This window comes from Phascolarctos cinereus, unplaced genomic scaffold (assembly GCF_003287225.1).
Source record: "Phascolarctos cinereus isolate Bilbo 61053 unplaced genomic scaffold, phaCin_HiC Scaffold_726;HRSCAF=1367, whole genome shotgun sequence".
Taxonomy (NCBI): Eukaryota; Metazoa; Chordata; class Mammalia; order Diprotodontia; family Phascolarctidae; genus Phascolarctos; species Phascolarctos cinereus.
Genome location: NW_027556098.1, coordinates 275,092,423 through 275,113,619, shown reverse-complemented (window position 1 = coordinate 275,113,619; position 21,197 = coordinate 275,092,423). Strand labels below are relative to the sequence as shown.

Here is a 21,197-nt window from a genome sequence, read left to right as displayed (position 1 = left end):
ACCAGAGGCCCCGGAAACCTGACAGCCGCACTTCCGTTTCAGGTCTCTAGGGCTTTTTTTCTGCTCCCTCCCCCTACCCTGTCCCATAAGGCTGGCGTATACGAAAACTGGCCAATGAGTGTGGGGGGCGGAGCCAGAGCTGGTTGGAAGTGGCGTATGACTCTGGCTAATTACGTAAAGGGGAGTGTCCCGGAGTAAGCCGATGAAAATTGGCTGGGGGAGGCGCGGGGCGATGACGCGAAGGTGACGGTACAGGGAGCTGGGTCCTTCGTTCCAGGGTGTTGGGTGCTCAGTTCTAGGGTGCTATGCTTCGCCTGGCGCTGCAGCTGAGGGTCTCCCGTGGATTGCTGAGCCGGGGCCTGCGCACGCGCAGTAGAGGCCCCATCGACGGTAAAGTGGGGAGAATTGGGGTTGGGAGCTGTGAGCTCCTTCCCGGTCCAGGAGTGCTAAGCTGAGAAACCCTGCTTCGCCTTGAACTGTCCCCCTCCCTTCCAGGCAGAGCCCCTAGCCCAGGGCCGGGGAGAAGGGTGGCCACGCTTAGGAACTGCCTTCCCGCGGAGGCTGAAGGGGCGGGGGCCGGGGTGGGGGGAGCCTGGCTGGCGTCATTGTGCCTCAGTTTACCCACCTGAGTGAGGGGACATTCAGCAGGAATTAGGGGAAACTTTCCTAGCAGTTAAGAGGGGTAGTGACCTCACTTCGAGGTCACTCACTTCCCTTCCCCAGATTCTGTGGTTGAACCCCCGAGTATAGAACCCTGCACATTCTTTGTGCCAGGCACTATGCTAAACACTTTACAGTTATTATCTCATTTGACCTTCACAATCCTGGCAGGTACGTGCTATTGTTATCCCCATTTTACAGTGGGAGAAACTGAGGCAGGCAGCGACATGTCCAGGGTAGCACACCTAGTAAGTGTTTGAGACTGGATTTGAACCCCAGTCTTCCTGACTCCAGGCCCACCGTTCTATTTCGCCAGCAGCTTCCCTGTGAGTCAGTGAATGTGGTAAGAGATTGCTGGGACCTGGGAGACTGGGGGAAAGGAAGGGATGAATAAGGCTAGGATCTTAGATTGAGGGTTAGAAGGGACCTTTGAGATTATGTAGGCTAATCCCCTCATTTGATATTTGAAGAAACGGCCCCAGAGAGGGGAAGTAGATTTCCCTACAGCAGGGGCTTCTTAACTTTTTGTGCGTGTCACAGACCCCTCCTGAAGTCTAGTGAAGCCTATGGACCCCATCTCGGAATAATGTTTTCAAATAATTGAAAGAAATGCTAAGTTTCCGTTAGATTTTAGTGAAACTAAAGGCAATATTCTTCCCTTTCCAAGTTCACAGACTCTCTTGAAATCTATCCATGGAACTCTGGACCCTGGATTGAGAACCCGTGCCCTATTAGAAGATAGAAAATAGCAGAATAGGGTTTAAAGCCAGGGCCTCTGACTCCAAGTCCTAAGTCCACCTAGTTGGACACTTAGATTGAAGAGATATTTTAATACCAGGTTGATGAGTTTGGAATTCATCCTTTAGACCTTGGATTCTTTACTTGCTCAAGTGGATCTGAAAGAATCATGGGATGTTTTCAAGAAAAAGACTTCGTCATCTCTTCTAACTCCCTCATTTTACAGATGAGGAAACTGAGGTCCAGAGTAGATTAAGTGACTTGCCCAAGGACCACAGCTAGTACTGGTATTGTTTCAAGGTGATGGACCTGGTATCACTGTTGAGGATTTTTTAGGAGAGTGGTTAGAGGCACTGGGAGCCCACTTGGGAGACTAATTACAATAAAGCAATGAGAGACTCTTGAGAAGTGCAGTTGAGGTGGGAAAGCCAATCCCAAGTCTTAATCAGTCTAGCCTTTTAGTTCTCACTTCCAGAGTGAAAAAGGAAGAAAGTGTAGAATATCTCTCTGTAACCGTAGTCTCTCCCTATAGACAAAGATGGGAAATGGACAGAGTTTAAGAGGAAACTTCAAGTGTTCTGGCCTGGAGGATCCTGGGAGGCATTTAGTGGCACAATCCACTTACCCCCAGAACATGCAGATGTGGTGATCGTGGGGGGTGGTGTGATCGGTTGGTCTGTGGCCTATTGGCTGAAGCGGCTGGAGGCACGGAACAATACCATACGAGTACTGGTGGTGGAACGGGACCCTACGGTGAGTACTGGATGGGCAAAAGGGGGCAGAGAGGTCATATTTTACCCCACTAGGGAGGGAGTTTTAGAGAGAGAGAAAGGTCTTCCTCACTGCTAACTAGGTCAAAATGCAAGAGATATTGTTGTTTGTACCCAGTTGCCTTGGAAGCAGTTATCCTAGGGCTCCTACCCTGAGAGGCAGCTAACAGTAATCCAGGTGTTTTATGAAGATGGCTATCCCCAGTCCCATTTCTAAGAATGAGCTTTCCCAGCTCTGGCCCTCCAACCCCTCAATTCAAGTTGTGGTTACAGCAATCAGATACCACAGCCTCCTGTTTTCTGGAATCTTCCAGGATCTCCTCCCTTCCCTTAGCCAAGTCTTTGCAGATCATCCTATATCAATGCCAATTTGGGCATGTCCCTCCCCTTGCTAAGTCTCTCCAATAGCTCCCATTACCCAGTGTATTTAAATCATGTATTTTTGACTTCATATTAAACATTAGTATCACCAATGTAACTTTCTTTGCAACCATTTACATTTTTAAAAATGAATTCCAGTGCCTACAGTATCATACTAACTTTTCCCATATTCTCTTTAAGTCTCTTAGGAATTCTTTGAAAATTCATTCCAATTCAGTTTTCTTTTTTATTAGATAATAATGTATATTCTTCTTCTGGTTATGCTTTTTCTCTTTACATCATTTCTTAAAGGTTTTTCAAGATTTTTCATCTTTGCCAATGTATTTTTCATTATGGCATTACATTATATTAACATATCACAGTTTAACCACTTCCCTTTTGAGTATTTAAGTTGCTTCTAGTTTTCTGCAGTTTCAAATAATGCTGCTTTAAAAATCTCTGAATAACTTTTTTTTTCTTTTTGCAAATAGTAAGGGTAAAACCCCAATAACAAAAATGAGTAAAGGGGTATGATTATTTTTACAGCTTTGACTGTGTACTATCAGATTGCTTTCCAAAAAGACTACTGGTTTGCAATTCCACCAGGAAAGTATTAAATTTCAAACTTCATCTTGGGCTCCCCATTATTCCTAACCCTCTTTACTCAGATTGACGCTCCTTTTTCTGTATTTCTGCTGATCTGAATTGATTTGTGCATTGATATAAGGTTCCTTATTGATTTGCTTTCACATTTACCCATTTTGAAGGCATGACTCTCCTCCAACTCAAACTGATACCTCTAAGTACAGCAATCTACAAATGTTTATCCCAATGGCTGATTGAACTCAATCCCGTCTTGTGTCTTGCAGTACTCTAGGGCCTCCACTGTGCTTTCCATAGGAGGCATTCGGCAGCAGTTCTCAGTCCCTCAGAGTGTCCAGCTATCTCTCTTCTCCATTGAATTCCTCCGTAACATCAATGTATGTGAGGGCTTGGGGAAGAGATGGGGAAGTAATTGAGCTATTAGCCCAGAATGAGAAGGGGCCTAGCCAGCTGAGGAAAGCAAGGTTTATATTTAGAGTCAGGAGACCTGATTCTTTCTTCCCAATAATGGTGACTGGGAGGCTTCTAGGTTTGGAAATTTCCAGGGTTACTGATGGGAAGCCACCCAGTCCTTCTGAGGACCTCCCTGTCATTGCAGTTAGTGGGTCTACCATGGAGCATAATGGCTGTCACCCCACCCATGTTCTCTACATCCCACAGGAATACCTAGCTGTAGCTGGTGAGCCTCCCCTAGATATCCAGTTCTGTCCCTCAGGCTACCTTATGCTGGCTTCAGAAGAAAATGCCTCAGAGATGGAACGCAACGTAAAAATGCAGAGGTTGGTGCCTGGCAGAGACTGTGATCAGCACCTTCCAGATATCTCTCTATGCCCTACATCCAGCTCTGTTTTCACTTCTTTGCAAGTCATTTAAGATGGAAGTCTGAGGCCTCCCTATCCCTACTCTGCTTCCTACTGAGAGTGTCACAAAGGTGGAGCTAGTCCCATCTCTCATGAAAAGAAAACAGACATTTTTCTCGTTCTGGTCCTCCATCTAACATTCTTCTCTACCTCTCCTTTTTTTTCCTAAGCTCTCCTTCCTTTTTTCTCAGGCAAACAGGAGCCAAAGTTTGTCTGCTGTCCCCCGAACAACTTAAAAACAAATTTCCCTGGATCAACACAGAGGATGTAGCCTTGGCATCTTATGGTGAGACTTCCCAAGGGAAGAAAGAAGGCTCCATCCTTTTCTAAAGGATTTGAGTGAGAGCCCCGGGGCAGTAGTCTATATATAGTCAATCTGTACTTCATCTGGCTTTGACTTTTGTCCACTTGGATAGGTAAAGCCATTTCCTTCTCACTGTCTTCTCTGCTCAGGGCTGGAGAATGAGGGCTGGTTTGATCCATGGTGCCTGCTTCAGGGACTGCGCCGAAAGGCTCTGTCTATGGGGGTCTGTCACAGCCATGGGGAGGTTATTGGTGAGTCTCATACTTTGCCCTTGTACTTTTCACCAACCAAGTCCTGAATGGAGGTTTTCATTTTTATCTGTAGGCTAAGCAAGGTAGGCCATGGTCCTAGGTGCCCTCCCTCTTGCTCTCCCAGTGACTAGGCTCTTCTATAGCCTGGGTTCTCTTTGAGGATCTCAGTCCTCTTCAGGTTGTCTTTAGTCCCATTCTTCCTAATTACATGAGCTCAGCCTTCCCCGACACCTATGAGAAGGCCTGACCTTCACCCTACTTCTGGACTGCCCCGCCATGTGGGGCAGGCCTGGGCTCCCCTTCAGCTTCCTTCCCTGGGACACAAGAGGCCATTTTCTCTCTCTTCTCCAGAGTTAGTCTCTTCAGTAAGACCCATGGTGACTTCCAGAGGGGAACAAGTAAACATTAAAAGAATTAATGAGGTCCATGTAAGTAAATACTCAAAGCAGTGAACAGTGATTATCTTTATTTTAACCTTCCCTTCTCACATCCATCTCATTTTCTTGCCTGCTTCTAAAGAAACTAATTTTTTGCTCACTGGCCATGATGCAAAAGTTGTCAAGGACTCAGAAGGGAATGAATCTTTTGTGGTGCTGGGTGCCAGACAAAAACTGCCTCCTTCCCTATCTAGACCTTCTCTCCTCCCCCTGATGCCCACAGGTGAAGATGAACAGCAGCCTGGAATACCAACCTGTGGGGTGTGCTGTAGTGATCAACGCTGCTGGGGCCTGGTCTGGGAAATTAGCAGAGCTGGCTGGAATTGGCATTGGGCCCCCAGGCACTTTGCAAGGCACCAGGCTTCCCGTGGAGCCAAGAAAAAGGTGATAGGGTTCTGGGTAGGTGTTGGAGGAAGGGGGCCAAAGGTTGGGAGTTGGAGGAGGGAGAGCAGATCTCCCCTGACTCTGCTCTCCCTGGAATATGGCAGGTATGTGTATGTTTGGCATTGCCCACAGGGGCCTGGCTTGGAGGCCCCATTAGTTACAGACATCAGTGGAGTCTATTTCAGACGAGAAGGACTAGGTGGTTACTACTTAGGTGGCTGTAGTCCCACGGAGGTAAGCTGGGGGTTCCAAATGAAACCTTTGGGTAGCAAGGGGAAGAGTTTAGATAATAAACTTGTGTGGTTATCAGTTAACCAATTACTTAGGGACTTTTCTGCGGTGTGCCCAGCAGAGTTGGTACTACAGTCTCCTCGAAGTTTGATATGAAGGAAAGGAGAGCTGGCTGTCTCCAAAAAGGGACTAAGAAAGGGAATCAGTTCCACCTGCTAACCCTAAAATGTGACCTGTGGGGCAAAAGGGATCCCACCTCCTTTCCCCACACCCTGCTTTTACCTTAGGAAGATGAACCAGAGACTGAAGATCTAGAAGTAGATCATGACTTCTTTCAGGAAAAGTTGTGGCCCCATCTGGCCCATAGGGTTCCAGCTTTTAATTCCCTGAAGGTAATTAACTGGGAGAATTCTTTGTTAGGGGATAAGGGGAAATAGCATTGGGGGAATTCTAGTACCAGTGGAAGCTCTCTAACCCTACTTCTGTCACTGGGAAGTCTGTTAAGGTGGTCCTAAGAATACCCTTGGTCATTTATCCTATCTGGGAACTGGGACTAATGGGGTAGAGAGGTGGGTTAATGTTTGCCAAGTATAGGGGTACAGAATGTTAAAATACTTTCCATGACTCCATACAGGTACAGAGCGCCTGGGCTGGCTACTATGATTACAACACATTTGACCAGAATGGCATAGTGGGCCCTCATCCACTGGTCCCCAACATGTACTTTGCCACAGGCTTTAGTGGCCATGGGCTACAACATGCCCCTGGTGTGGGACGTGCTGTGGCAGAAATACTGCTGAATGGAGAGTTCAGCACTATTGACCTGAACGTGTTCTCCTTCAGCCGTTTCTACCAGGTGGAAAAGGTCCAGGAAAACATCATCATCTAAGCTTGTAAGCATCACTTTGCCAACCAGGCCCCATCCCTCACTCATATCTGCAGTCCCTTCCTGTAACCACAGCCCCCTTCCTATCTTGTGCCATCATGGCCATGCTACAGACTCCTTTTCCCAGGTAGGAATAAGTTTGGATTTAGCTAGACCTTACCTAAGTGTCCATATCTTCCCTCTTTCTTTAGGTCTGTCTACCCCTTTGTCTATGAGGAATAAGCTACCGAGAGCAACCTTCTCAGAAAGTCAAGGACCTCTGTGATACCCAAGCCCCCGGCACTGCTGCCTCTAAGCCATACTACCCAAGCACTGGGTAGACACAGACAATTGAGGCTGGTTCCCAGGATTGCTTCCTAATCATAGTTGGAGCTCACTCACAACGGGAAACCATACTGGTCACAGTACATCAAAGAGTGCTGAAGTGCCAGCTCTTCACTTGGCACCTGTGCAAGACGCTTCTTAACTACTCAGCAGTCAAGGTCTGGGCACTCTGGGACAGCCTGAACCCAAGCCTACTGACTTATTTCTTTACCCTGTTCATCAGTCAATAAATCCATTTAACTCCTTCCACCCTGACACACTGTACCCTCTTCTTTAAAGCCAAGGGTAGGTGCCTTTGATAACCACTAACCGTACGTGACTTTTCAGGACCTGGAGAACTGAGCTGCTCCTCAGGAGCATTCCTGTGTCATAGGTCCTGATTCCTGATCCAGTCATCACTTCTATGGCTGCCAGCCAGGAACCCACAATCTTTAGTAAACAGGCTAAGGTTAGAGCATGCTGTTGTTGTCATTTGTCCTTCATTCTCAAAGAGGACCATGACGTCAGGGAGGTGATGCCATGAGATGCAAGTGAATTGGATTTGAGTGAGGGAGGGCTGTGCAAAGTCACCAGCCTCACCTTCTCTGGAGCCATCTGGGTCCAGTGGCCAGATACGGATCAGGACGACAAGACAGCCCTCAGGTAGCAGACAGGGAGGAACTGGAGAGCAAGAATGGGTTAAATTTACCACCAACATTAACCACTGACCACAGCCTAATACAGGTGAATTACTGTGGGGAAAAAGCCATAATTGTAAAGCCCAATTTTCATCTAATACTTGTTAAGTTTTTGTCCAGTAAAAGTTGTCATATAGTAAACAGGAGAAACTGTGTGCAGTTTTTAAAATGCCTGAATTAGGAGGCCAGAGGACTTTAATGGACCACTCCACTGGTTGGCTTCATTCAGCCTTCCCCTCAGAAGTAGCTCCAGGAGTCTCAGAGGGTGGCATTGTGGTGTGTGGAAAAGGAACAGAATTTGAAATCGGAGGACCTGGATTCAAAGCTCTGCTTTTTACTAGTTGTATCACCTTAGCCAAGACACTTAATCTTTTGTGGTCTGTTTCCTCACCTGACAGGCAGTGTGTGGTGGAAAGAGAACTGGACTCGAAGCCAGGAAGAACCTGGCCCTGACATTAGTTGTGTGATGTTGGGAGGAGAAAGGAAAAGGATAAAGCATTTATACAGTACCTACTTTGTGCACTGTACAAATATTATGTGTACTTTATAAATATTATCTCATTTGATCTTCCCAACAATTTGGTCAAGCTATTATCATCTCCAGTTCACAGTTGAGGAAACTGAGGCAGAAAGATTAAAAATATCTTGCCCGGAGACACAACCCTAGTATGTGTTCGCAGGCTGGCTTAGAACTCAGGTTTTCCTGGCTCCAGCCCAGCACTCCATTCACTGCGCCACTAGCTGACTCTGGGCAAATTATATAACTTCTCGGAACCTCCACTTCTTTATCACCCAGGATACCTACTATAGCATGGCTGTAGAGAAAACCCTTTGCAAACAAACCTTGTTGGTCAGAATTCCAGAAAAGCCATAACTTTCATTCAATAAGTATTTAATTAAGTGCTTATTACTTAGCAGAGGGCAGCTAGGTGGCAAATAGATAGAGTGTGGGGCCTGGAGGCAGTAACACTCATCTTGAGTAATTCAAATCTAGCCTCAGACAGTTTAGCTGTGTAACCCTGGGCAAGTCAATTCACTCTGCCTCCCATCCCTCATCTGTAAAATGACCTGGAGGAGGAAATGGCAAACCACTCCAGTACCTTTGCCAAGAAAACCCCAAACAGAGTCATAGAGTTAAATGAACAGAACTAGGAGAACAATTTATACAGTAACAACAACATTGTGATGGCAAATTACATAGAAAGACTTAAGCTCTAGTCAACATAGTGACCAACCACAATCCCAGAGTAGTTAGGCTACCAGAGAGGTGTGGACCTAGGGTGCAGATTGAGGCATACATATTTTAGGATATGACCAATACAAAAATTCATTTTGCTTGACTATGTATATTTGTTACAAGGTGTTTTTTCTTCCTCGATGTAGTGGGAGAAGGAGAAGGAACAGAAGATAGATTTTCATTAGCTGAAAAGAAATTAATTTTTTAAAATGCCACAGAAAGGTCAAAAATAAGAACTACGAGAAGGCCCCTGGATCTGGCAAACAATAAATCACTGTAAACTTGGAGAGTAGTTTCAGTCGAATGAGGAGGGCAGAAGCCAGATTGTAAGGAGTTAAGAAGCAAAGTGGGAGCAAAGAGCATAGCTCATTTTCGAGGAGTTTGGATGAGAAATAAAGGATGGCAAAATTAAGTGAAGGCTTTTCAAGGATGAGAGATCTCTACATCTGTGAGCAATGGAGAAGGAGCCAACGTACAAAGAGAAGTGGGAAATTAGACACAAGTGATAAACTAATGATTAGTCTCCAAGAAGGTGTGGAATCATGCACATTGGCAAGAAGCAGGGACACCTCTTCCCCTGAGAATGGAGGACAGGGTCAGGAGTAATGTTGAGGTGACTAGCAATGTAGAGTTGAGAAGAGGCCTTCGTTTTTTTCAGTAAAGTGTTTGGTGAAGTTCTCTGCTAAGAAGCAGGGAATAGAGAAGTAGGGCAGCAAAAGTCAAGGAAGACCAAAGGGATGGCTGAGTGGTAGAGACTACATAACTAACATGGGTAGGGAATGCACTGAATTACTCTTTTCCCTGTCCTTACACACAGTATTTCAACTGAGTGGAATGTCTTTCTCCCTCCATATGAATAAGAGTGAACTTGGCAGCTGAGTTCAAGTGTGGGTTTCCAGGCCAAAGAATATGGAATTGGAACAACGTGGTTATGCCCCACCAACAACTCCCTTCCCAGCTATCTCTGCCCTTAGTTTGCTCTCAGCCCCTACTATGCTTAGCTTCCCATTGCTCTACCTTGACAAGTGTCTCTGAGGGCTTACTCAATAGCAGAGACAGCCCCTGCTCTGCCCTCCCTAATGAGCATTGGAGTTCATTGCAAAATCATATGTTAAGCATCTAATTTGTGCTAGGTACTGAGGGTGATAGAAAGTCAAAGAATACACAATTCTTGTCCTCATCTCCACAATGGAAAAAATAAAACGTACACCAATAAGCCTAACACAAATGAGAATATGACAAATGCATGAGAATTACAAATAAAATGCTTCAGGAAAGAGAATGATAATACTACCAAAGGGAATCTAGGAAGGCTTCACAGAAAAGGCAGAGACAATGCTCAGAGGCTAAATGGGATGTCAGTGGGTAGAGATGGAGGAATGCAGGACTGAGCAAATGATGATGGAAGTGCAGGTCGTGTTCAGAAAACGATAAATTCAATGAAGAATAGCTTCAGAGAAGCTAGAAAGGTTGGAGTCAGATCTTAAAGGCTTTGAAAACTAGGCTAAAGAGTCTGGACTTTACTCTGGAGGTAATTGGGATCCATTAACGTTTGTGAACAGTGATGGAACCTGAGCTGTATATGAGGAAGAAGAATCTGCTGGCAGGTGTGTGCCACAAATTGGAAGAAGGAAGGTACTTGAGAGAGGAGGGCTTACTAGGCGGATATCGCAGGAGTTCAGTTCACAGTGAAATGAGTGCCTGAACTTGAGTGATCTCAGCAGAAATGGTAAGAAGGGGATTGGTGGAAGAGAGATTATAAAACTTGAATTGAAACTTGACTTCGGAATACATGATCAAGGAGGGATCAAAGTTGACTTTACAATTAGAATGACTAGATAGAGAAATAGGGAGGTCAAGAAGATGGATAGGTTTAGGGGAGAAATTAGTTTGAGATGGTATGGGTTACTGGTGAGACAGGTAGAAAGATCCAGTAAACTTCTGGAAATGCTCCTCTGGATTTCCTGAAAGAGGTGAAAGTTAGAGGTGTATTTGGAAGCCATCTGCAAAAAGGTGATATTTGAAACTGAAGGAATAGAAAAGGTCTCCAAGGAAGACAGAAGAAAAGAGGGGCAAGGAGAGAACTCTGATAATGTCTATGTTAAGAAATTGTAAGATTTAAAACCGAAAAGGACCTTAGAGGTCATCTTGCCCAACTCTCTCATTTTACAGATTAGGAAACTGAAACCTTAAGAGGTTGAATGACTTGTTTAAAGTCACATAGCTAAGTGACAAAGTCAAGATTTGCACCCCTCTTCTAACTCTAAACCCAGTATTCTTTCCAGTACCGCAGGGGGAAAAAAGGGGGGGGGACAGAAAGGAAGTTAGGGAGATAAGTGGAGAACCTAGAGAGTGGTGTCATCACAAAAACCAAGAAAGTAGCTAGAAAAGAATCAACATTGTTGATGCTGCAGAAAGGGCAAAGAGGATGAAGACTGAGAAAATGCCATTGGGTTTGATAATCAAGGTGGCAGGTGTCTAACTCAGCTGACAGAAGCTGACCTAGGCTCCCTTCCCTGGCCAATGAATTGCCTGGGGCTTAACAAACTTTGTCCCTTCCGGCCTCTGATTATTTTATAAATCTCCCAAACTCTCCCCTTCCGAGATTCCCAAGCTTTCTCTGCAGACTTTTGCTTGTTAAGCAAAACAACTTACTATGAGAAACTGAGATGCCCCTAACCTCTCTCATCTGCAACCTGCCCAATCCCTCTACCTAAATCTCTCCCACTTGCAGCTTGGCCATTCCTATTGCCTTAGTACCTGTATAAACCCTGCTTCCAGCCCCCCTCTTTGGGTATCCCAGCACTTGCTGTGTGGCACCTGGAGCTACACCTCACTTGCCCCGATGAAACACCTCTATTTTGCTATGTTGGCTATTTTCTCTTGAATTCGGGTTGACATAAGTCACCTTGGAGGGAAGTTTCAGTAGAATGAAGCAAGGTTACAATAGGTTGAGAAATGGGGGAGTGGGGGAGGGGAAGTGACGTAGGAATCGAGACAACTAAAATAAGATTTCTCATGCCAGAAATGTTGTGATGAAAAGAGTGAAAAATGTGAGACTGTTGCTTGAGGAGAGAGACAAATAGAGCAAAGGGGAGGGATTTTGTTTGTTTGGGGTAAGGGAGAGCTGTGTAGGCAGAGGGGAATAGAGTAGGAAAGATTGAAAATTAAAAATAAAAGGAATGATGAATAGAATGAGGTACTGGAAGATGAAGAAGAGATGAAAGTAAGAGCACAGGTTAGTTTTAGTAGGGAGGAGATTGAAAATTAAAAATAAAAGGAATGATGAATAGAATGAGGTACTGGAAGATGAAGAAGAGATGAAAGTAAGAGCACAGGTTAGTTTTAGTAGGGAGGAGATTCACCTCTTTAAATGAGAGAAGAGAGAAGACATAGTAAAGAGGTTACAATACAGATATTTTAAGGTGGAGAAAGGTTGTTGAGGAAACTCACCACTAGATAATGTCAATCTTCTCTGTAAATCAGGAAGCACAGTCACTGGCTGAAAATTTGGAATGTGGAGGCAAGGTTTGGTAGATTGGAGGAGAGAAGTTTGGAACAGCCTGTGTGGAGAATGAGGGAGGTGATTAAAAAAAAAGACTACTTCACAAAGGATCCAGCTGAGTTTATGAATATAAACTTATAATGGATGAAATAAACAAGGCTGTACTACTTTCTCCATCAGGACTAGGCACCTCCAGAGTGGAAATGGTTAAAGCACAGAGTAGGCCCTACTAAGGGGATAAACAAGGTAGAGGTGATGGAAGGACAAAGTATCCTAAGGTGGTAGGAAGAGCATCCCTGAAATGCCTGATCACGGCATGGATGCAGGCTGAGTAGAGATGTAGATTCCACAGCAGGGACAATAGGAACTGAGGCAGCATAATATAATGGCTATTGGAGACTGGTCTTGGAATTATAATTCTACTGCTGACACTTGCAGGGTATATGCACTGATAGAATTGTTATGGGCTGTCCATGTTTGGGAAGTGACTGAAATCCTGTGATGGAAATAACTAGAGTCAAGGAAATTGAGGAACCATGTAAAGTCCCCAACAATAGGAGTTGGGGATGGAAAAAGAAAAGTGTGAGATAGGTGCTAAAATAACTGAAGGAGGATTTCCTGGAGGTTGGTAGATGACTTCAACATGGATGAGAAGGGGTAGTTTAACCTGATGGCATAGATTTCAAAGGATGAGAGGTTGTTGGGTAATGGTTGCAAAAGGTCTAGAAGTAAGAGGAGGAGGGGTGAAGGTATCCCATGCTGACTGACATCCTGAAAGGTGGAGGGGAGATAGCCATCCCAGATCTTAAATTGTATTATAAAGCAGCAATCATCAAAACTGCTTGGTACTGGCTAAGAAATAGAATGGTGGATCAGTGGAATAGGTTAAATATGCAAGACACAGTGGTCAATGATTATAGTAATCTATGATTTGATAAACCCAAAGACCCCAGCTTCTGGGATAAGAACCCACTCTTTGAAAAAAAAACTGCTGAAAAAACTGGAAAAGAGTATGGCAGAAACTAGGCATAGACCAAAATCTCATACCATATACCAAAATAAAGTCAAAATGGGTTCATGATTTAGATATATAAGCTGATACTACAAGCAAACTGGGAGAGCAAGGAATAGTTTACCTATCAGATCTATAGAGAACAGAAGAATTCAGGAGATAGAGAACATTACAAAAAGCAAAATGGATAACTCTGATTACATTAAATTGAAAAGTTTTTGCACAAACAAAGCCAATGCAACCAAAATTAGAAGGAAGGTAGAAAATTAGGAAAAAAAATTTACAACCAGTATCTCTGATAAGGGCCTCATTTCTAAAATATATAGAGAATTAAGTCAAATTTATAAGAATACAAGTCCCCAATTGATAAATGGTCAAAGTATATGAACAGGTAGTTCTCAGACGAAGAAATTAAAGCCATCTATAGTCATATGACAAAATGCTCTAAATCACTATTGATTAGAGAAATGCAAATCAAAACAACTCTGAGGTACCACATCACACCTATCAGATTGGCCAACATGACAAAACAGGATAATGATAAATGTTGGAGAAGATGTGGGAAAATTGGAACAGTAATGCATTGTTGGTTTTGCCGTCTTGGGGAGGAAGGTGAGGAGGGAGGGAGAGAAAAACTTAAAACTCAAAAGCTTATGGAAGTGATTGTTGATAAATCAAAATAAATTAATAAAAAATATAATTTTTAAAAAATTGAAAATCAAAGGGATGCCTATCAATTGGGGAATGGATAAACAAGCTGTGGCATATGATTGTGATGGAATATTATTGTGCCCTAAGAAATGACAAGGGGGCAGCTAGGTGGCACAGTGGATAGAGCACCGGCCCTGAAGTCAGGAGGATCTGAGTTCAAATCCAGCCCCAGACCAAACACTTGACACTTACTAGCTGTGTGACCCTGGGCAAGTCATTTAACCCCAATTGCCTAAAAGAGAAAAGAAAAAAAATGACAAACAGGATGATTTCAGAAAAGCCTGGAAAGACTCACATGAACTGATGCATAGTGAAGTGAGGAGAATCAGAAGAACGTTGTACACAGTAACAGCAATATTGTACAATGAAGAATTATGAATGACCTAGCTATTCTCAGCGATCCAATGATCCAAGACAATGCCAAAGGACTAATGATGAAGCATACTATCTGCCTCCAGAGAAAGAATTCATATTGATTGAATACAGATTGAAGAATGTTATTATTCACTTTCTTTCATTTTTTCTTTTAATCGAGTCTTCTTGTACAAAATGACTAATATGGAAATGTTTTACATAATTGCACATGTATAATCTATAGTCGATTGCTTATCTCAGGGATAGAGGAGGGAGGGATAAAATTTGGAACTCAAAACTTTAAAAATGTTAAAAACTGGAAAATAAATAATTGAAGGAAATTCTGAATTTCAGTTGGAAATTAAAAAAAAAAGTTTGAGGGTTTAAGCTTTGCCGAGAAGGACTCGGCAGTGCAAGAACTCCTTTACTTCCGTCTGGAACTATTTCTGCCTGAAACCACCTTCCTCTGACCACTCACTTCCTTTCTGAGCCAAAGGCGGGGCGAGAAACTACCAAAGTTTTGAGCCTAAGTGGGTGCTCTTCCCCTCCCTGGTGAGTCTTTGGGTTGGGGGAAGAGAAGTGGTGGTGGGGGCTGGGGTGGGGAATACCATGTTATCACCTAAGGAAGGACTTAGGAGGTTGCAGCTAAGCAGCCTTCAAACTTCTAAAATGGAGATGAAAGAAAGCTTTCAGACTCACCAGGGCAGGGCAGAACGGGAGTGAAGGCGTTCCCTGGGAGGCGTACAGAGCTGTAGCACTGAGTCAGAAACGGGAAGCCTGAGCTCCAGCTGTGCTTTTGTCCAGAAAGGACCCTTTCTGCCACCACCCCCCCTCCCCCGTTTGTCTCCTCTGCTGCGTCTCTGCTTTGGTGTCCTGTCCCCATTTCACACAGGCTCCTTTTCCCCATTCTATCTTCTTCCTCTTCCCTCTCTTTTCAACCACTCTCTTGCACCTTTAAAAAAAAAGTGCAATCTGATTTCCGTCTTGAGAAGGATGTCATTCTTCCACTGGGGGGGGGGGGAGCTCAAACGGCCGCGTCTCTCCCTTAGCCCTGTATTGATCTTTCTGTGTGTCACTGTGTTCCTATCTCACTATCTCCCTCTAGGGCTCTCTACCCGTCTCATGTCAACCTCCACATGTGTCCGTCGACACAGGAAAAGCCACATGACTGAAGGTAAGATGCCCCTAATCTATTCTCTGCCTCTTGAAATTACTTTGTATTATATTGTATATATTTTGTATTTGCTTAGCTTGTGCATTTTATATCCTATCAGTGGAATACAAGCTCCTTGAAAGCAACAAACCCAGTGCTTTATACCTAGTAGGTATTTAATAAGTATTTGTTGAACTGAATCTCTCTAGCTTTTAGAATCACTTATTCCTTTCAAAGTATAACCTTCTACATGTGACCTTTGCTGATCATCACCGGGACTACCAGTGCCTCCCCCTGAAAATTACCCAGTATTTATTTTGTATACACAGATATGTACATGTTGTCTCACCTAATAGAATGTAAGCTTTTTGAAGACAAGGGCTGTATCTTTTTTTGTCTTTGTATACCTAGAACCTAGCACATAATAGGCTCTTTAAAAATATCTATTGATCGATTTACCCATCTGCACAGCCATCTCCTAGTTCTGTTTCAGCATCCATGCTTAATGGGCTTAAATAGTCCAGGTTTCCTCACTACCGTGGTTCTAGGACGAGTGGCCATCATGACCAACTAGGCATGCTTAGTTTGTTATCCCCTGGATCTTGAAAACTCACAGCCTTTGCTACATTGATGCAGCTTTAATGAAAAACAAATTCTAGTAACTGTGGACCAGTCCAATGGAGAAATCAAGAGACAGAACCCATATGGGCCATTAGGACAGAAAGGGGACCTTCAGGAGCCCACTCACCCTCTGAGGCCAAGGACTGTCCTATTTTGACATGATGATATCTGTGACTATCCCTCACAGGATGGCTATTCCATGATACCTGACCTAGACTGAGGCTTCTCCTGTCCCACCAGTGTTCTGCCTCCCACAGATCAGTTGCAAGCCCAAGTCAAGTGGCATCACCTTCATTTCCTTGTTCCTGAATTAGGGGGCCAGGACGGGATGGCAGGTGAGTAGAATTAAACTGCTTTAGGATTTGACTCCTATTTCAAAGAAAGGGCTGGGTACATGCGAATTCCTTATTATCCAGATATAGACCTTATATCTGAGGGGAGGAGAGGAAGGGGAAAGGGCGGGGAAGGCTCCTGGGTAGAAATCCCAGGGAAATTGGGAAGGGAGAGGCCAATGACCCAGCTTGGCTTAAAACTCCAGCCTAGGAGTCAGAAAGATCTGCATTCTATTTCTGACTTTGCAAATAATTTGTTCTGTGACCTTTTGGACCTCGTTTCCCCATTTGTAAAGTAAAGGGTTGGGATTAGATGATCTCTAGCCTTACAACCTCCTCCAAGTTTAAATTCTATAATAAAGTCTTTATACCTCCAAGAAAGAAAAAAAAAAGGGTTGCTTAGGTATTGTCCAGCCAGTTTCTTCTCTAGGATTTTTCCTGATTCTAGATGACCTTCTTGATTGAGAGGTGCCTCAGTTGCTTGCCTAGGGCATGGAGACCTGTCTGCTTCCATTTCAGTGCTTGCCCTGGCTATCTTGTTCCCCACTGAGAAAAGAGCATCCAGCTCAAGGAAGCACCAGATTCCAAAAGTTCCAAACCCTTCTGGCCCTAGAAAGAGCCACACACTGGTTTTCTGGGTGGGGAAAAAAAAGTCCTGGTGGGCTGTGTCTCTTTAAACCTCAGGAGCTTTGCCGCTGCTTTGTCCCATTCCTGTTTCTTCCTTTCCCAGTGATGACCCAAGCTTTACTGGGACCATACCAGTGCTAGCTCTGTCCTTCCCTTTTTCTGTCTTTTCACTATAAATTCTACCTCCCTCACTGTCAAGATTACCTTCATTCATTTCCCTTGGCTCTGCTCTCTCACTCCCGCAGGCTGGTTTCGACAGATCCTGCATAAGCCCAAGAAACGTCATGTGCGGCCACACACCAACACCAGGGATGGCCTAGAGCTACCCTCCCAAAGCAGTTCTCTGCCTGAGACTGAGGAATCTACCAAGGTTCCCACCCCAAACCCAGCAGACACAGAGAGCACAAGCAGCGGCTCTCGGTGGTGCAAAACTTATGACGTGTGCGTGTGTCACAGTGAGCAAGACCTGATGCCTGTCCAGGAATTGGTTTCCTATCTGGAGGGCGAGCCCAATGGACTTCGATGCTTCCTGCAGCTTCGGGACGCAGCCCCGGGTGGTGCCATCGTGTCAGAACTGTGCCAGGCAATGGGCAACAGCCACTGCTGTGTACTATTTATCACCCCGAATTTCCTTCAGGACCCCTGGTGCAAGTACCAAATGTTACAGGCACTAAGTGAGGCCCCCGGGTCCGAGGGCCACACCATACCTCTGCTGTTCGGCCTGGCCCGAAGCGATTACCCCCCTGAGCTCCGATTCATGTTCTACGTGGATGGCAATGGCCTTGACAATGGATTTGGAAAGGTCAAGAACACAGTCTGGCGTTGTAAGCAGTGTGATGGTGGGGGAGGTGGGACTCAAAAGACCTTGATCCACCTGAAAAGTTACTTTGGTTTCTTTTAGATAGGGATGGAAACCTCTCTTTGGGAAGGGGCCAGGGAGGGACCCCAAGGGTGAAGGACACTGGTCTGCAAGGGAGAAAAGGTACAGAAGGGAAGGGGAGGAATATGATATTACCATGAGTTTGGGAATAGGTTTGGGAATAGAGAAAGAAAGCAAGTGACCAGTTTGGAGAGAGGAACTTCATTTGTAAGGAAACTGAGTCCCATGACTCTGCTCGGTCTTTTCCAGATCTGCAAAAATTTAGCTGAGATGTATACCCCAACTTATCACCATGGAGCCCAGGATGTTGGAGCAAGACTGGACTTGGAGCTAGAGGGGCCACTGAGGGTCTCCAGAAAGCTCTGGTGGAGAACAGACAGGTGCTATGAGGATTCATGGCCTCAACAACATTTCTGTTCTGCCTCTGAGAGAGCCTATAGCTGGCTTCTCCAGGACTTGGGATTTCCCTTCCCAAGAACTCAACTCTGGCCATGGGAAAATTCAGGATCCAAGACATTCAGGTTGCTGCTAATGTCACTCCCTCAGACCATTTCTTAGGCAGGATGAATGTGTTATTTTGGTTTCTGTCCAAAAGGAAGTCTTGCCTCCATAATTCTGCATGAAGCCTATCACATGCCTGTGTGTTCTTCCCCCTCAAGCATGGGCATATTTGTGTAACTCTGTGTCCCTGCCCAGGGAGAGAGCTACTGATCTACTCCATCTGGCAAGGCTACAGAACATACTAAAAGCCTCTATTAGACTAAAGAATTTCGGCTCAACGGGAGGAAATATAACTGGTGCCAGTTCCTCCCCGTTTGTGGCTCTCCTATTTCCCCTACCTTCTCCAACCCATCTTTATAAAGCTCTTTAAACGAAATGTCTGGGGCAGCTAGGTGGCGCAGTGGAGAGAGCACCAGCCCTGAGATTAAGAGGATCAGAGTTCAGATCTGGCCTCAGACCAAACACTTGACACTTACTAGCTGTGTGACCCTGGGCAAGTCACTTAACCCCAGTTACCTTAATAATAATAATAATAATAATAATAATAATAAATAAATGGAAGAGTCCTATGCAACATTTTTTAATGAGATATATGTCAGGACTTTGGAATTATAAAGTCAGTTGGTCAATAAGCATTTATTAAGCACTTCGTGTAAGGCATTATGCTAAGCACTGGGGATACAAAGAGAGGCAGAAGACACTTCCAGTCCTCGAGGAGCTCACAATCTAATGGGAAGAAATTATATAGATATTATTTAAAGAAATTAAAGCGCTAAACAAAAAAATCATTTTGAGTGAAAAAAGGGAAGGGACAGGGTTGTGAGTAAGGAGGGGGATGGAGAAGTGGGATATATAGAGAGAAATTTCTAGGGCCTCCGTACCTAGAATTACAACCAATTTGATCATCCATACTCAGGATCCCTAGGTAATTTTAATGGGGCACTAGCAAATCTTACAGTGATTAATGACTTCCAACCTAGGAGATGCAGTCTGTTGTAAGGGGCATTGTCATTTTTTAAAAACTTTATTTAGCTCTAATAAGAAGGTACTGGAAAGTTTTTTACATTAAAAAAAAGTTTCCTATATTTGAAAAGATGGGAAGCCTCTGGCTTAGAGAGAAAGGAATTTGACTTTCAGTCTCAGACTGTGGAGTTGAAAGAACTATCACTTTTCACAGAATTTAAGCTACTTCCCATTACACCCACCACCCTAGCCTCTTCCCATTTTTGCCCTGATTCCTTGCCTGATTCCTCCTCCTTTCCCCTACCATTATTCCAGGTTAATCTTTACACCGAAGGGATTTGAGTGGAATAAGTTTATAGACAGTTGTTGAGGGGCAGCTAGGTGGTGCAGTGGATAGAGCACCAGCCCTGGAGTCAGGAGGACCTGAGTTCAAATCTGGCCTCAGATATTTGACACTAGCTTTGTGACCCTGGGCAAGTCACTTAACCCCACTGCCTAGCTAAAAAAAAAGAAAGAAAAAACAGCCAGCGATCTGTATAAGAGGAGGTAGTTTCTATAACCAGAAGTTCCCCACCCTGATGAAATCATAGGTCTGGACCCACTAAAAATGTCCTAGCTCTTGTTCAGGGATTAATAAATACTTGTTGAACTGATCTGAATGACTCTCAAGACTTTTATAGGTACAATAACAAAATGTTCTTTGAAGAAATAATGAGTTAAATACTTAGAGAAATATTCATTGTTCTTGGATGAGTCACACCAATATAATAAAAATGATGATACTACCTAAACTAACTTACAATGTTATACTAATTAGACTACAAAGGGAATACTTTGTAGAGCTAGATAAAATGGTAACAATTCATTTGGAAGAACAAAAGGACTGGAATTTCAAGGGAAATAATGAAAAAAGGAATAAAAAGGAAACAGCTCTCAAATGTTTCAAATAGTATTACAAAGCAGTCCTCATCAAAACTATTTGGTACTATTTTTAAAAATAGAAAAAATGGATTACAGAACAGACCAGTCATAAACAAATGAACTTAACAGCACAGTGTTTGATAAGCCTGAGAGCATAAATTACTTGGGGAAGAACTCCTTATTTGGTAAGAACTTCTGGGAAACTGAAAAGCAGTTGGCAGAGAATGGGTTTTGGCCACCCTCTTATGCTTGTTTGGCACAATAAACTCAGAATGATTAATGGTTATACCACCTGAACATTAAAGATCACATCTTTTTTTCATAATTAGAAGAAAACCAGATCAGATATCTTTCACAGCTTTGGCTAGGAGAAGAGCTCTCACTTAAACAAGGAACAAGAGGCAATTACAGAAGAAAAAACAGATTGTTTTGATTATGTGAAATTGAAAAACTTTCATGTGAATCAATCCGAATTGAAGAGATGGTTGCAGTGTGTGAGGGTGAGAGGTTGTGACCTCTCAAAGACTGAAGTACATGGGTCACCTGGAATGAATTCACAGACTCAAGCATTCTTTAAGGCAAGGTGGCAAAGTTTATTGTTACGCTTTTCAGCCGGCAAGGATTCTTAAAGGATCCTGCAACCTTAGAGAGGTACAGTTAAAGTTTATATAGGATAAAATACAATAAAACGTGCCAAATATGCTAACTAGGGGATTCAGGGTGGGATTAGGGAGTGGTTAAGGAGTGGTCAGTTCTTAAAAGAACATGCACTTCTTGTACCTACTGCGTAGGAGTTTTACCCAGAGTTCACTAGGAAAAGCCCACAAGGGGAGCCACAGGGAGGTGTGTTTTTAGGCCTGCTACATCACTAAGTCAACTAGAGTTCAGGGTAACT

General features: G+C 44.0%; 2 protein-coding genes and 1 long non-coding RNA gene across 3 annotated transcripts; 2 read left to right on the top strand and 1 right to left on the bottom strand.

Moving 5' to 3' along the window:
* The first annotated feature begins 101 nt into the window (after positions 1-101).
* FOXRED1 (FAD dependent oxidoreductase domain containing 1) lies at positions 102-7,063 on the top strand. Its single transcript, XM_021000698.2, has 12 exons — positions 102-390; positions 1,931-2,151; positions 3,398-3,508; positions 3,792-3,910; positions 4,183-4,277; positions 4,445-4,546; positions 4,898-4,974; positions 5,207-5,367; positions 5,472-5,601; positions 5,886-5,990; positions 6,233-6,491; positions 6,676-7,063. The coding sequence occupies exons 1-11, from the start codon at positions 306-308 to the stop codon at positions 6,485-6,487; spliced, it is 1,461 nt and encodes a 486-aa protein (XP_020856357.1). The 5' UTR covers positions 102-305; the 3' UTR covers positions 6,488-6,491; positions 6,676-7,063.
* LOC110218148 (uncharacterized) lies at positions 4,996-15,369 on the bottom strand. The gene is made up of 3 exons (XR_002327210.2): positions 15,004-15,369; positions 12,176-12,285; positions 4,996-7,468 (listed from the first exon to the last, which is right to left on the bottom strand). It is a non-coding gene; the product is annotated as an uncharacterized LOC110218148 (long non-coding RNA).
* Positions 14,879-20,588, top strand: TIRAP (TIR domain containing adaptor protein). Its single transcript, XM_078147114.1, is given in 5 exon segments — positions 14,879-14,997; positions 14,999-15,065; positions 15,410-15,478; positions 17,283-17,861; positions 18,167-20,588. Coding segments are annotated over 5 exon segments (819 nt in total). The 5' UTR covers positions 14,879-14,913; the 3' UTR covers positions 18,187-20,588.
* Positions 20,589-21,197: the final 609 nt, after the last annotated feature.

Coding starts and splice junctions, on each gene's coding strand:
- FOXRED1 (XM_021000698.2), top strand. CDS start 306: ATGCTTCGCCTGGCGCTGCAGCTGAGGGTCTCCCGTGGATTGCTGAGC. Junction 2,152..3,397: donor TGGTGGAACGGGACCCTACG/GTGAGTACTGGA, acceptor TGTGTCTTGCAG/TACTCTAGGGCCTCCACTGT. Junction 4,547..4,897: donor CAGCCATGGGGAGGTTATTG/GTGAGTCTCATA, acceptor TCTCTTCTCCAG/AGTTAGTCTCTTCAGTAAGA.